Source organism: Bos javanicus, chromosome 19 (assembly GCF_032452875.1).
Source record: "Bos javanicus breed banteng chromosome 19, ARS-OSU_banteng_1.0, whole genome shotgun sequence".
NCBI lineage: Eukaryota > Metazoa > Chordata > Mammalia > Artiodactyla > Bovidae > Bos > Bos javanicus.
The window spans coordinates 20,557,597-20,572,623 of record NC_083886.1 but is presented as its reverse complement, the minus strand read 5'-3'; the positions used below and the strand labels follow the sequence as shown (position 1 = coordinate 20,572,623).

Here is a 15,027-nt window from a genome sequence, read left to right as displayed (position 1 = left end):
GGACTGCAGCCTACCAGACTCCTCCGTCCATGGGACTTTCCAGGCAAGAGTACTGGAGTGGGTTGCCATTGCCTTCTCTGAACCAAAGGTCAAGACCCCATTATTATATTTTCAGCCTCCAAGTATCACAGATGCATACAAAAGGAAGTGGCTTAGAAGTTCCCAGAAGAAGGGGGATGGGGAAAATAAATGAGCCAGCAGAGAGCTTGCTTCTGGCTCTGCAGCTCCAAAACCTGTGAGCAACTTCTACCCTGGAATCTTCCAGATGACTCATTCAGCCGAACTCAGCCAAACTCAACACCCAGACTCCCCCAGTGTCCTGACAATAAGGAGACACAACAGTTTGGGGGAGCAGGGCCCAGCAGGTTTGGGGATATCACAGAGTAGGTTTAACACTGCAGCTCCCCCCAACTTCTCTGTGATGAGACAGACTACAGATGAAGGCATACATGTGATATTTTGGTTTGGGGGGGCTGCAAAAGTTTAATGCAATCATTTGTGGTTGTGTAGTCACTAAGCTGTCTTTTTGTGTGTGTGTGTGTGACTCTTTTTTTGATCCCATGGACTGTAGCCCACCAGGCTCCTCTGTCCATGGGATTTCCCAGGCAAGAATACTGGAGTGGGCTGCCATTTCCTTCTCAGGGGTTCCCGATTCAGGGACTGAACCTGTGTTTCCTGCATTGGCAGGTGGATTCTTTACCACTGAGCCTTCAGGGAAGCCCATGCGTTCGTTTTGCTATGTGGAAATGTCATGGAGAAATCTTGGTGTTCCTAAATGTCACTGAGATTTCCATCTTTTCCTTTCCAATGATGTGCACACATGATGGATAGAAGGAGGGAGGGAGAAAAAAAGAAAAAAGCAAAACTGAAGACAGGACAGGGACAAAAACGTGGTGGGAGCTGGTAAGAGAAAGCTTTTCTGCAAAAACAAGAACCAGGAAGAGGAAGCCCATCCAGCCCTGATGGAGTTTTTCTCAGACCCTGTCTGCTGCTAACTAAAGAAACAAATAAGCGTTTCTCTCACTTTTGTTTAATTACTTGGAAAAGATGGAAGCAAAAGAAAAAAGGCTGCCTGAGTTGAGCCTGAGGGCCTGGTCTACATGAAACTTAGATTCAGAAACTTTAAGGCAGAACACCTGCCGCAAACCTTAAATCTAACAGATTCTCACCCGGGCTCAATGCTCTCTCCACGGATTATCGCAGTTTACCTTTGCACCAATCCAATGAGGGAGGTGATGCAGGCAACCCCATTTTACAGGGGAGGAGGCCGAGGCTCAGAGAGGCTAATCGACCTGCCCGAAGTCACATAGCTGGTATCACCAAGATTCAAACTCAGGCCATCTGTCTTTAAAGCCCACTGCATTTCTCCAGTGTGTTCAGTTCCCAGCAGACAAGACAAAGAAAGAGGGAAGGAGATGGAGGTCCCATCCATGAGGCACCCAAGCTAAAGGGAGAGACAGAACAGCCGCCGCCACAAGCCTGACACCGGCAGACGGATCGGGAGACAGGTAGGAGCTCTGGAGTCATTACCTTGATGATCTCCTGGGCGATCTGCCTGGTCTTGTTGATGTCCAGAGATGTCTTGGGGTCCCTCACAAACGAGTGCAACGTCCGTCCCTTGCAGAAGCTGTGAAGAGCGGAGAGTCAGGCAGAGATCTGGGGCCTGTGCAGCCTGACCTCAGCCCTTGTGGAGCCAGGGAGAGCTGTGTCCACCAGCTCCATGCCCTGGACCCTGGGTGCCAGAATCCTTCTTGACCAACCTGAGGCCATTCCTTCTTTGCTTCATTTTGGTCGCACTTCATGGCACACGGGGACCAGAGATTGAACCCTGCCCCGTCATGGAAGTGCTGCGTCTTAACCACTGGACCACCAGGAAAGTCCCCTTGATGCTCAAAGCTGCAGGGGCCCAGCCTGAATGGGCAAGAACACACGTCCCCTGAGACCTCTAGCCCACCCACCATAGAACAGGAAACAGTTCACTAAGTTTAAGGATTGCTCAGTTGTGTCCAACTCTCTAAGATATACAGTCCATGGAATTCTCCAAGCCAGAATACTGGAGTGGGTAGCCTTTCCTTTCTCCAGGGGATCTTCCCAACCCAGGGATCGAACCCAGGTCTCCCGCATTGTGGGCAGATTCTTTACCAGCTGAGCCCCACATTCAGAGCAGTCCACCTGCTCTCGTGGTGCGAGGCAGGAACTCAACCACTCAAAGTCAACCAGGGAAGAACCTGGCCTTTTCAGGCTGTAACCAGGCAGCATCAGGGCTCTGGGATCTCCATAATGACTTTCATGATGGTGCTGTTCTCTGATCACGGGGTTTTCTTATGACAAGGCTGAATGTGCAGTGGAGCAGGGGCGGGGGCGGCTATCAGCGGTGTCAGGGTGATTGTATTAGATAAGGGGCTTGGATCTTGGAGTCCCTACCTGTGCTGCTGCTGCTGCTAAGTTGCTTCAGTCGTGTCCGACTCTGTGCGACCCCATAGACGGCAGCCCACCAGGTTCCCCCGTCCCTGGGATTCTCCAGGCAAGAACACTGGAGTGGATTGCCATTTCCTTCTCCAATGCATGAAAGTGAAAGGTGAAAGTGAAGTCCCTCAGTCATGTCCGACCCTCAGCGACCCCATGGACTGCAGCCTTCCAGGCTCCTCCATCCATAGGATTTTCCAGGCAAGAGTACTGGAGTGGGGTGCCATTGCCTTCTCCGGTCCCTACCTGTACTGACTCCTAAAACCTGGGGTGAGGGACTTCAGTGGTTAAGAATCCGCCTTGCAATGCAGGGGACTCAGGTTCGATCCCTGATCGGGGAAGTAATATCCCACAGGCCATGAAGCAACTAAGCTGGCATACCACAATGAAAGATCCCGTGAGTTGCAACTAAGAGCAGACACTGCCAAATAAATACATAAATATTTAAAGCAAAACCTGGAGTGAGGAAGGACCTAGAGAAAATGGGTGGCTTTACTGCTGCTCCAGGGAGAAGCCTTAAGCCATCTGAGGTAGGGGATGGTTTTTAGGAAACGTCTCCAATGAGATAACGACCCTCAGGGTCTGGAGTATCGGTTGATGGTTACTTTTCCATGTTCCAGCCCCCTCAGCTGTGTTAAATGTTTTGTTAATGTTCTTTTATTCTTCTACTATATGTGTTAAGTAGCTTCAGTCGTATCTGACTCTTTTCGACCCTGTGAACTGTAGTCCACCAGGCTTCTCTGTCCATGGGATTCTCCAGGCAAGAATACTGGAGTGGGTTGCCATTTCCTCCTCCAGGGGATCTTCCCGACCCAGGAACTGAACCCACGTCTCGTGTCTCCTGCATTGGCAGGCAGGATCTTTACCACTAGTGCCACATTCCCTTTAAGCAGACTCGGATCTCTCATCTGGGTAGATGAGAGAGAGACGGAAGGCTGAATGATGGACAGCACCGAGGCTGGGGTCTGAGGGATGCTGAGCACCTCCTGCATTGGCAGCTGGACTCTACAACTAGCCACCGGAGAAGCCCTTAAAAACATGAGTGTATACAAACTCCTTGATGGAAGGCATGATAAGGAACTGTTTACAGTACCCATCTTTGTTTACAGAAGCACCCAGGTAGGGTGGGAGGAGACTGGTTTTCACTTTGTGCTTTTCCAGAAGATTTGAATTTTCTCTCTTTTAGGTATCCTTTCATTAATTTATTTATTTAATGTCAGTGGGGTTATAGGATGGGGAAATTAAGACTCCATTTTGGGGGTTTCTTCTTTTTTTAAGATTTTTTTTAAAAATGTGGACCATTTTTAAAGCCTTTATTGAATTTGTTACAATATTGCTTTAGTATTGTAACATTTATTTTTAATTGGAGGGTCACTGCTTTACAATGTTGTATTGGTTTCTGCCATAAAACAACGTGCATCAGCCGTAAGTGTGCATATGTCCCCTCCTTCTTGAGCCTGCCTCCTACCCCCACTGCATCTCTTCCCTCTAGGTTGTCACAGAGCATCCAGCTGAGCTCCCTGTATTGTACAGCAACTTCCCATTAGCTATCTATTTCACATATGGCAGTGTATATATGTCGGAGAAGGCGATGGCACCCCACTCCAGTACTCTTGCCTGGAAAATCCCATGGGCGGAGGAGCCTGGTAGGCTGCAGTCCATGGGGTCGCTAAGAGTCAGACACGACTGAGTGACTTCCCTTTCACTTTTCACTTTCCTGCACTGGAGAAGGAAATGGCAAGCCACTCCAGTGTTCTTGCCTGGAGAATCCCAGGGACGGGGGAGCCTGGTGGGCTGCCGTCTGTGGGGTCGCACAGAGTCGGACACGACTGAAGCGACTCAGCAGCAGCAGCAGCAGTGTATATATGTCAGTGATACTCTCTCAGTTCGTCCCACCCTCTCCTTCCCCCGCTATGTCCACAAGTCTGTTTTCTATGTGTCTCCACTCCTGCCCTGCAAATAGGTTCATCAGGACCATTCTTCTCGACCCCATACATATGCATTAATAGACAGTATCTGGTTTCCTCTTTCTGACTTACTTCACTCTGTGTAACAGGCTTTGTCTTTTTGGCCCTGAGGCACGTGGGATCTGGTGTCGAACTCGCACCTGCTGCAGTGGAAGGCGAAGTGCTAACCCCTGGACAGCCAGGGAAGTACGTCTCTACATGAAAACGCCCTCCAGGGGCATGCAAATCACCAGGCCCCCAGGGAAAGGGGAGGGGCGGGGCCGGGCTACCTGGTGATGATGGCCAGGTGGGGCGGGTCCATGCAGGCCCCCATGAAGAGCACCACGTTCTCGTGCCGCGTCTGCCGGTAGTTCATCACCTCCTTCTTGAACAGCTTCAGGTGGTCCTGATTGTGGCCGTCCATCTCCAGCAGGCGGATGGCCACCTCGCCGTGCCAGCGGCCGCGGTGCACCCGGCCCCAGCGGCCCTGCCCGATGGGCTCGCCCAGCTCCACCTGCTCGAAGGGGATGTCCCACTCCTGCAGGTACACGCTGGTCTGGCTGGCCTTGCGCGAGATGGGGCCCCGCCAGGGCCGGCGGGAGGTCGGCAGGTCATCCACCTCGTCCTCATCGTCTTCGGCCTCTGACTTGCCGGCCTCAGGCTCCTCGGCCTGGAAGGAGAGGAGGAGGGAATAGAAGGGGCGGCAGGCCTGGGGCCAGGTGACTTCCCTCCCTCAAGACCCCCACCAGGTCAGGGAGCAGAGGGGTCTGGGGTCAGGAGGCCTGGGCTCTAGTCACAGCTCTGTGCAGACCTCATGTGCGAAGTGGACGGGTCACTCAGCACCACACGGTCCTAAGGTCCTAATCCACAAACTACGGAGCGTGGCCCTTCTTCCCGCCAATGTTCCAAGACATTGCTCCTAGGAGCAATACCTAATCGCTGGGGAAGAACACTAACACCCTTTCTGGATATGCTTTTAGTTTTTAAAAAATATTTATTCACTTTATTTGCCTGCACCAGGTCTTAGTTGCAGCATGTGGGATCTTTTTTTCTGTTCTTAGTTACAGCATGGAGTTTTAGTTGTAACATGAGCACTTAGTTGCTGCATGAGGGATCTAGTCCCCTGACCAGAGATCAACCCTGGGCCCCCTGAATTGGGAGTGCAGAGTCTTAGCCACTGGAAAACCAGGAAAGTCCTAGGCTTCTGTTTAAACACAGAGTCTGAGACTCTCCTCTGCGTGCTGTGTTGTGCTTAGTCACTCAGTCTTGTCTGACTCTTTGGGACCCCATGGGCTGGGGCCCGCTAGGCTCCTTTGCCCATGGAATTTTCCAGCATTTTCTACTCCATAGGATCTTCCCGACCCAGGATCAAACCCATGTCACTTGCATCTCCTGCTTTGGCAGGTGGAGTCTTTCCCACTAGCACCCCTGGGAAGCCTGTGACTCCTCTGGGCAAGAGTAAATCAGTCTGCTGAGGCTCATAAGCCACCACACTTGCCAGGCTCGGGTGACACTGGTTCAAAGGTCAAAGCAGCAGTCCTTGGCCCCAGCTACAATCAAAATCACCCAGGAATATTTGATAACATCCAACTGCCTGGCCCCACCCCAGACTGAGGGAAAGTCGCCTGGGCTGGGGCCCAGGCCTCTCGGCTGGAGGTGGAAACCACAGGAATAAAGAGCTAACTTTAGCCTCAAAAAACAGAAAAGCAAAAGGAAGCTTGCTTCGTGGCACCCCTCACTGCTCTCGCTGCCTTGCACACTGCCCGCGTCTGGTGCAGCAGGTGGGCACCTGGGATAGCCCCCACCAGAGCCGGGTGCCCACACGCTCCCAGACACCTCCACACACTGAGCCGGGGAGAGAGGAAAGAGATGCCCCGTCTACGGCTCACGGGTTACCATCACTCACCTCCACTTCATGATCTTCCAACACATCTGCTTTTGGCTGGTCGTCAAGCCTAAGAGTAAAGCAGGGTTTGTCAAGGAGACCCCGAGGCTGGGCCACTCGGCTCCCAGCTGGGCAGGGGACTCCCCACGCGAGGTCTGAGAAAGGGGTGCCAGGCCTGGACCCTTCCTTTGACCCACTTGGTCACGGGGAAGGCGGTCTGGATGCTGTGGAAACACACAGCAGGCCGAAGGCCAGACCCCACTTCCCTTCTCCGGCCTTGGCCTTCCCCAGGCTGAACTTGAGGGTGGTGGGGGCTGAAGGGTGGACAGTGACCATCAGGGACCTTTCAAATCTGACAACTAGTATGGGGTTCCGAGCACGGGCACAGGATTTGGAATTCTACTTCAGGACTGCTTCCGTTACTCCCTAGCTGTGTGACTTAATGCAATTTCTTAACCTCTCTGAGCTGATCCCCTCATCTGGATGTCAAGGATGACACCTACTTTACACCTGGCTGAGAACTCGACCAAACAAGGTGAGTCAGGTGCTCGGCGTGGCCTGACCGAGAAAGGGCTCCTTGACGCCCAAGGAGCATCATGAACAGGAGCTGAATTATTAGGTTTCTCTAAGGCTGGATGCCTTCGCCCAGCCCTCCTGGGTCTCTAGACAGCTCCGTTGCACAGGCAGCCCCACCCCACGCTGACTGCGGTGATAGGAGGCAAATAAAACCCTGTGGCTGAGTTAACTGGATCACAGGGAGAATTAGCCCAAGGAGTGCTCCATCTGGCTGCCCAGGTCCATGGTAAGGTCTGAAATTAGAGGGTCAGAGATTTAAATGTGGAGGTAGAACATGGTCCTGCTATAGAGCTCAGAGAACTCTGCTCAGGGTTATGTGGCAGCCTGGATGGGAGGGGAGTTTGGGGCGCGGAGAATGGATAAACGCAATATGTATGGCTGAGTCCCATCGCTGTCCACCTGAAACTATCACAACACTGTTCATCGTCCATACTCCAATATAAAATAAAATGTTAAAAACAGTATTAATAAAGGTAGATGAAGGAGGTGGTCAGGGATGTGGGTCCAGCTTTAACAAGTCCCCAAGGAAGAAAAAGCGCCTACCGGGAACTGTCCGCTCCATCGGTGAACGGCGCTGCCTGTGGAAATGCCGAAATGTCTGGAGGAAACGGAAAAAAAATACAAGGCATGAGACCCGTTCCCACTACCCCCGGAGACACAGGGCAGAGGTGCTTCCCCAGCGGCCCCTGCATGGGTCGCACGCGGGCTCTCAGGGCCACTTCCATGTGCTTTCCCTAAATCAGAGCGCAGACGCAGCCTCCGCGGCACTCGGTTTTCCCACACGGCTCTGCCCTGGGCAGGGACTCCAGGCGGGGTGGAAGCTGAGACTTCTCAGTTGCCACCATCGCCCTGAGGCCCCCTACAAGCAAGTGGTAAAAGCAACTGGGCCCCTATTGACTGGACCTGTGGGCTGGACCCTCCTCCTCGCCTCTGAGGCAGGGGCTGCTGGCTGCAACAACCCTTGACTGCGGCAAGACCCTTGGGCCAGAAGAGGCCAAAAGCCAGACTCACAGGTGGCTCGTTAGCGACACCGGGTGCCTGGCACGGATGCCGGGCACTTCGGATGGGAGCCAGAGGCCCCATCACCTCAGCTTCCAGCTTTGGTGGCTGGTGGAGCAGCACTCTGCGGAGACAGAAATGCACAGTCCACGCATCAGGGACCCTGGGATCAAGAAGTTGGCACTGACGCCTGAGTCGGTGGCTTTCCCAGTTTCAGCACCAAAAGCCCCCCATCCGGGGAATACTGGACAGATGGTCACCCCAGGGTGGAGCCAATGTGGCACAGGCCAACTCTCCCCCCTCCCCATGGCTGCTCCTGCTGCTGGCTGCTTTCTGTTCTCTCTGGTCCCTTCTCAACGTGCTCAGAGAGGCTGGCTGCCTCAGGGCTGGGTGGGCCTCTCACCCCCTTTTGCAGCAAAAGAAGAGATTGGAGGTGGCGGTGGTTGGAGCTAATCAGGGCCTCTCCCTGTCTGCTGGAACAAAGAGAATTCCCATCAGCCAGCAAATATCCCTCACCTCCCTCTGCGCTCTCCGCAAGGCTATTCCTGAAGCTTTCTCGACATCTCTGCCTGCGTGTTCAGTCGTGTCTAACTCTTTGCGACCTCATGCACTGCAGCCCACCAGCTCTTCTGTCCATGGGATTTCCCAGGCAAGAATAGTGAAGTGGATTGCTATTTCCTCCTCCAGAGGATCTTATCGACCCAGGGATCAAACCAGCATCTCCTGCATTGGCAGGCAGATTCTTTACCGCCTGGGGAAGCCCTCTCAACATTTCTTGAACCTCACAGGCTTGGGAGAGTCTGATAGAGGCCGTGGACCTTCTTATCAGAGAAATGCACACATGTACCCAACATCCTGTGTGCAATTTCTGGGGAATCCTAAACCCGGAAGTCTGCCAAGGCTCCCCCAGACACCACTACCTTGCGTCTGCAGACCGTCAAAGGCAGTCTGATGTTTCTACCCACCCAACACTGCTCAAATGTTTCCATAGAAGAAAAACACACGCACAGAGATAGGGTGACACAGGGTAGATGAGAGTCTGGGGAGAAACAGCACCTCAGGTTGGGGGGCGGCAAAATGCCTCTGAAGCTTCACACTTGTCCTTAAACATTAAGAGTGTAATTTGTATTCTGCTCCAAATGTGTCCGTATCTGTTTTAATGGAACTATATTTCCTTCCTCTCCCCCCTGACATCTTCAGAGCAAGATGGACCCTGCTAGAAAAAAAGCCACGTTCTCCCAAAGCTTTCAAGGGTACTCCCCTGTATGCCACCCTAGAGCAGTAACCAGGCAGGCTCTTGGAGGGGAGCCACAGAAAAAAATGGGTGTGAAACCACAGAGGCAGCTCAGGGAGCCTGGCCCTACCCCCAACCAGCCTGCACAGCCTGAGAAACCACCTATAGGAGCTAACAAATGCTCTTAGTCACTCCCCTAATGGAGCTGGGATGGGGAATAGAAAGGCCTGCAATTACCAAAATACCATGACTTCAAGACAGGCCTGTTTAATCCAGGGAAAAACAATTAACTACAGTTTTCATCAAAACCACACAGAACCTTCATATGACTAAACTCAGAATTAAAGTCACAGATTACTTATACTATTGCTTGTCACCTCCAATTAGAGAAATAAGTACTAAAGAGTATAAACTCCTTAGGGGCAGGAATATGGTCACATGCAAAGGCCGGCACACAGTAGATGTGCAAAACAATTTCTGTGGAAGGAAATTAACTAAATCAACAAAGTTTTCTTTCAGCTTTCTGCACGGCAGGCATTTCCAACAACGGCCAGCAGATGGCGCTGTGCGGCAAGGCTCTGGAACGAGAGACCCGCCAAATAAATGAAGTCTGCAGACCTTCCCAAACTGGCATCCCCTTCTTGAAGAAAGGGTAGCAGTTTCCTTGCCATTATGTAGAAGATGACTTGTCAGATGCTCAAAAGGCATCAGCAAAAGGTCCTCTCCCCTTATTCTGCAAACTGGATTTCTGCCACTTTCTGGCTGTGACCCTGGACAAGTCGCCTGCAGTCTCTGCAAAGAGGCGGGGGAGGGTGGATGCCAAGGGTCCTCGCGGTAATGCACTGCCCCTGTGAAGGGCCAGCTTCAAGGTTACTCACTCTGCCCCCTTACCCACCCTCAACAGACAGTCAGCTCTCAAAGCAGATGGGTGTGAAACACAGGTCCTCAGGGAGAGGGCTGGACAGAGGGGGTCACGGCAAGGGACAGTTAGTGGAACCATGCAAAGGACTCACCTGGGAAGATAAACTGCTGTCTATGATGAATGAAGTAGGCAGCTTTAAACAGAAGAGGAGGTGAGTCACACACAGAATAGCAAATGCAGCACGGGGAGAGGAAACAGAGGCAGGGGCTTGGGGGAGAGGGGCTGGTTATAGGGCTGGGGCACCCCTGCCCCACCTGCCCTGTCCCAGGTGGGCCTGGCCAGGATGGGGTGCTCCATGCAGGAAGGAGGAAAAGAGCTGGGAAAAAGTGGGTGCCCGCAGGAGCCCCCGGGAGTAAGGGGTCTTGCACTGGAGGACAGGGGTTCAGAGACCCAGTCTTGGGAGCCACCCTGCTGAAGAGCCCTGGCCAATTCCGTTCATCTGCTGGGCCCCCTTCCCTTCTGTGAACTGTGCGTGAGCCCAGGAGGGCAAAATATAATGGGGAGAAAAACCCAAGATTCTGAGAACACTGGACAACGCTGTGTGCAGGAGAAGGGAAAATCCACCAGCCCACGTTCACACCTGGAGGTACCGAGGCTTCTGCCGCTCAATATTACCATCCAAAAAATAACCTTTCTCCAAGGTTAGCCTCAGATACACACGGAAGTGCTCCCTCACAGTATGGAGTGGGTGGACTAGGAGGAGGTCCCATGCCACGTTAACTGCCAGCCCAGCCCAGCCCATGACCAGAGAGAGAGGGCTCCGTGCAGGGTACAATGCGGGCCCAGCCCGGGACATCAGGGAAGCTAAGAAGCTCTGGCTGATGTCACACAAAGGACTTTTTCAGTGACTCTTGTTTTTCAAACAGGCCCCTCCTTTCAGAAAAAGCCTTTTCTTTCCTTTCAGACTAGGAGGTTCAGCAAAAGGCCCGGTTTCAGAGCATCACAATGACAGAGCAGAACAGAGGAGTGTAATCACGTGGCCATTGCTGGGTCGGAGGAGGGAGGCGCGGGCTTGGAACGATGCATTAGTGTCAGGAGATAGCCAGCCACATGCATGTTAAGGCAAAAAAGAAGAAAGAGTCCTAAAAAATCTCACCACCACCCCCCAAAAGAAGTCCCTGGGACCCTGGGGAGATGAGGCGAGTGAGGTTGCCCAGCCAGGGATCCCCTGGCACAGGAAAGGCCATGCCTTTGTCCTCCTCGGCCTGGAGCCCTGGGGACCGGTGACAGGTGGGGCCAGGCCTGGAGTCCACAGGGTGAAGCTGGCAGCCAGCCTGGCTGGGCCCAGAGTGAACTGGGGCTGCCCTCCTTCCCTGAGCTTAAAACACGCTGAGGGCCGAGACCGGTTTCGAGGGGCTGCCTGGGAGGCCAGGACTGGGGCTCAGTCCTGAAAGGGGCCAGTGGGCTTTGTTCTGCTCCCTGAGGAGGTGGGACACTCCAGGCCCGGCCGAGTGGCAGGAGCCCTGTCCCTATAGACCCAGGGTAGCCGGGGCTGTGGTCAGAGGTCGGCTCGGCTCTGGCACACACCCCTGGGTGGACTCTGAGGCCTCACTCACACAGTGGGGATAACCTAACTCCAGCCTCACCTGATCTCTTGTTTTATAGAAAAGGGAACAGAAGTGCCCCCTTAAGCAGCTCGTCCAGACCCAGAGCAGGTAAGCCACAGAGCCCCGGATTCCTTTGCTCTGGCCTTCTGGGCTTGCCCCAGGTCTCATTGCTGCCTGCCCTGCTTCTCAGGAGCCCAGAAGCCCCGAGTGAGTGAACAATGCCCCCGAGAAGCCATCCCACACACAGGAGGGCAGCCTGGGGATTACCCAGGCTTTGCATCAGACAGACTTGGCTTTGAGCCCGGCTCTGCTGCTTACAGCTTGGGGCAAGCCACTTACTCCCTCTGAACCTCAGTGTCCCCATCTGTAAAATGGGTACAATCATAGCAGGTTTAAATATGGTGAAACACTGAGTGTCCAGCTACTGCTCTTAGCGGTGGAGACGGTTTAGCCTTGAGTCAGCCAGGATGAGCAGAGAAGGGACATGCAACCCCATCCCTCAGGCCCGAGAAAGCCCCAAGGTGTGGTACCTGGGAAGTTGAACCTGCCATCCCGCTGGCCAGGTGAGGGGTTGGGGGGCGTGGTGGCACTGGATGGGTTGGACGACGCTGGGAAGGGCGCAGGTGAGGAGGGCGTGGAGGATGTAGTGGAGGATGGGTTGCTGCTGGAGTCCAGGTGGTTCATGGCTGGAGGATGCTCCTGCAGGACCAGAGACACGGGGAGTGGCAGGGACCACCCAGCCCAGCCTGCCCACCCACCCCTCCCCACCTAAAAGGGAGGAGGTGAGCCAGGGTGTCCTGGCATTTATGGGTATAACGTTACAGGGAAGGACGGCACAGGGAGACCTGCACCTCAACAACTGACCCCTGGAGGGCTCCTCTCATCTTTCTGATTTCAGCTCAAACATCCTTTCCTCCCAGAAGTCCTCCCCCAGCCCTCGTGGGAGCCAGGCTCCCCCCACCCCCCTTTTATCCTACCAGGGCCCTGAGAACTTTTCATCAGGGCACCTGAACTACAATTTGCCAGCTGCAGGGGTGGTTTTCTGAAGACTGTCTCCACCACACTGTGTGAGTCCCAGCAAAGCAAGAGCCACATCTTGTCACACACCCAGGGCCTAGCTCTTGGCTGACCACAGAGTAGGGTCCTTTAATGAAGTAAATTCAGCCTCTGACAAGTATTTATTTTAGTGGGTGGTTCACAGTGGGTGGGGCTTCCAGATGACTCAGTGGTAAAAGAATCTGCCTGCCAGTGTAGGAGATACAGTTCAATCCCTGGGTCAGGAAGATCCCCTGGAGGAGGAAACGGCAACCCACTCCAGGATTCTTGCTTGGAAAATCCCAAGGACAGAGGAGACTGGTGAGCTACACTCCATGGGGTTTGCAAACGGTCAGACATGACTGAGTGACTGGGCGCACACACAGTGGGTGCCTAATAAGCGCTCCCGCCACTCAGCAGGTGGATCTGCCAGCCGGGCCATCAGTGGTGTGGACCCCAGCAAGGCCAGAGGACCCCTGAGGGAGGGTCCCAGGGGGAACCGAGTCCATGCCTGGGGGATCATGGGCCTGACCAGTGTCTCCTAGACCAAATGCCAGTTCCTCAGCCGGTGGGGCAGGCAGTTCTGTTCAAAAAAAGTTGGGGCTAACCTGGGTTAAAAGCTAAGCTGAACCGGTTTCTCTGGCAGGCCCTCAAAGCTCTGGGACGCAGGGGGGATTCTGGAAACCATCAAAGCCACGCAGTGGGTCTCACTGTCCAGTGACAGCCAACACCATCTGCTGCCAAGCTAAAGGGGGAGGGGGCTGCACCCCTGCGCCCCCACTCTGCCCCCTCACACACCACGTCCCAGACCCCCCATCCCGATCAGGCCAGGCCAGCAAGGGCAGGGGGTTTGTTTGAGGCAGGCTGAACCCCAGCCCAGAGTCAGCGCCTGTGTGACCCTGGACGAATTGGCCCACGCTTCTCAGCCACACGGTATGTTGTCTACATAAGCGGGGCATCAGCTGCTGCCTCACGGGGTCGTTCATTCGCTCAGCGTTCAATAGACACATTTCCTCGCTGCCAAGGCAGGCGTCAGGGGCCTGGCTGGAGCACGACCCCACAGCCCTGCCCTCCACAGCACCCACGCACTCCGGGCCTGCCTCTCACCCACAGGGAACCTCGCAGGCAGTTTCTTCATCTCTAAAATGGAAGTGATACAAAATCCCTGGTGGTCCAGTGGTTAGGACTCTGTACTTTCACTGTCGAGGGCACAGGTTCGATCCCCGGTTGGGGAACGGAGATCCCACAAGTCACAGTGTAGCCAAAAAAAAAAAAAAAAAAAAAGGGCGGTGACATCAGCATGTGACTTTTAGAACCACTGTGGGGATCAGATGAGTTATCAATGGAGAAAGTTCCGTTTCTGACGCTGAAGTACTCAGGAAACAGTGGCTCAAAATAGGGGAGGGCGCCACGACAACTGAAGCCCGCGAGTGCTAGTCCCTGCTCCGAAACAAGAGAAGCCCCGCAAATGAGAAGCCTGAGCACGCTCCACAACCTCAGAGTGGCCCGGGCTCGCGGCAACTTGAGATAGTCTTCGCATTGCAACGCAGACCCGCTGCAGCCAAAAATCAATTAATTAAAAACCGCGGCGGGTGGGTACTGCCACATAACTACGATTTGCACACAAATGTGAAACCTACGCAGTGGCTAAACATGAGATCCCCACAGGCTACCCTCCGGCCATGCAACCGGGTTGCAGCATCACACTTCCTTCTGGCCGGCCACCCTGGGCGTGTGTCACAGAAAGGGACCCTGGGCGAGGGTTCTCCTGACATGGTACCTTCTTCGTCAGTGCTTTGGGGAGGGTTCCGAAATGGGGTTCAGCGGCTCTGTCCACCGGATTGTTGATGTCCGAGGGCACGGATTCTGTCCTCCGAAGCTTGGGTACTGTTTAAAAAGGAGGTGGGGGGTGGTTGTAACCATCAGCAGTGAACAGGATCAAGAAAGATGCACCCCAAATCCCAAAGATAGAGCGGAGAAGGGCAGGAAACTCACGTGGAAGGAAGGATATTCTACAGGCAGGGGCTTCTTTTGTACACTTGTTATGACACTTCAACCTGGTGGAGAAGGCAGGGTCAGTGCACGGAGGGGCCACATGGGCCCCAGGACACACACACGGGCTCGGAAGCACTGCCTGGCAGTTCTGTACAACACTCAACCCTGACTGCCTCAATTCCCACTAATGTCTCAACAAACATTAGCTTTAGAGTGGAGAGCATCTCGTGTTAATAGTACTAGCAGCTGGTATCCATTGAGCACGGCCATGTCCCTGCTGTCATCTGCCTCATCTTCACAGCAAAGCAGGTTTTTTTTTTTTAATTTATTTTTAATTGGAGGATCATTGCTTTACAATGTTGCATTGGTTTCTGCCATACATGAACATGAATCAACCTGAATCAACCAATGTTCCCCTTCCT

At 53.7% G+C, this 15,027-nt stretch overlaps 1 protein-coding gene across 5 annotated transcripts in view; it reads right to left on the bottom strand.

Annotated features, from left to right (window-relative positions):
* KSR1 (kinase suppressor of ras 1) overlaps positions 1–15,027 on the bottom strand; it is a 161,864-nt gene that overhangs the window by 14,306 nt on the left and 132,531 nt on the right. For 3 of the 5 annotated variants that reach the window (XM_061390477.1, XM_061390478.1, XM_061390475.1), the window contains 8 exons: positions 14,606–14,667; positions 14,391–14,497; positions 12,106–12,274; positions 10,120–10,161; positions 7,417–7,471; positions 6,319–6,367; positions 4,703–5,082; positions 1,531–1,627 (listed from right to left, as the gene is read on the bottom strand). In XM_061390477.1, the coding sequence (XP_061246461.1) occupies positions 1,531–1,627; positions 4,703–5,082; positions 6,319–6,367; positions 7,417–7,471; positions 10,120–10,161; positions 12,106–12,274; positions 14,391–14,497; positions 14,606–14,667 (961 nt within the window). The remainder of the gene's footprint in view (positions 1–1,530; positions 1,628–4,702; positions 5,083–6,318; positions 6,368–7,416; positions 7,472–10,119; positions 10,162–12,105; positions 12,275–14,390; positions 14,498–14,605; positions 14,668–15,027) is intronic. The other 2 variants (XM_061390479.1, XM_061390476.1) reach the window with 1 other exon arrangement.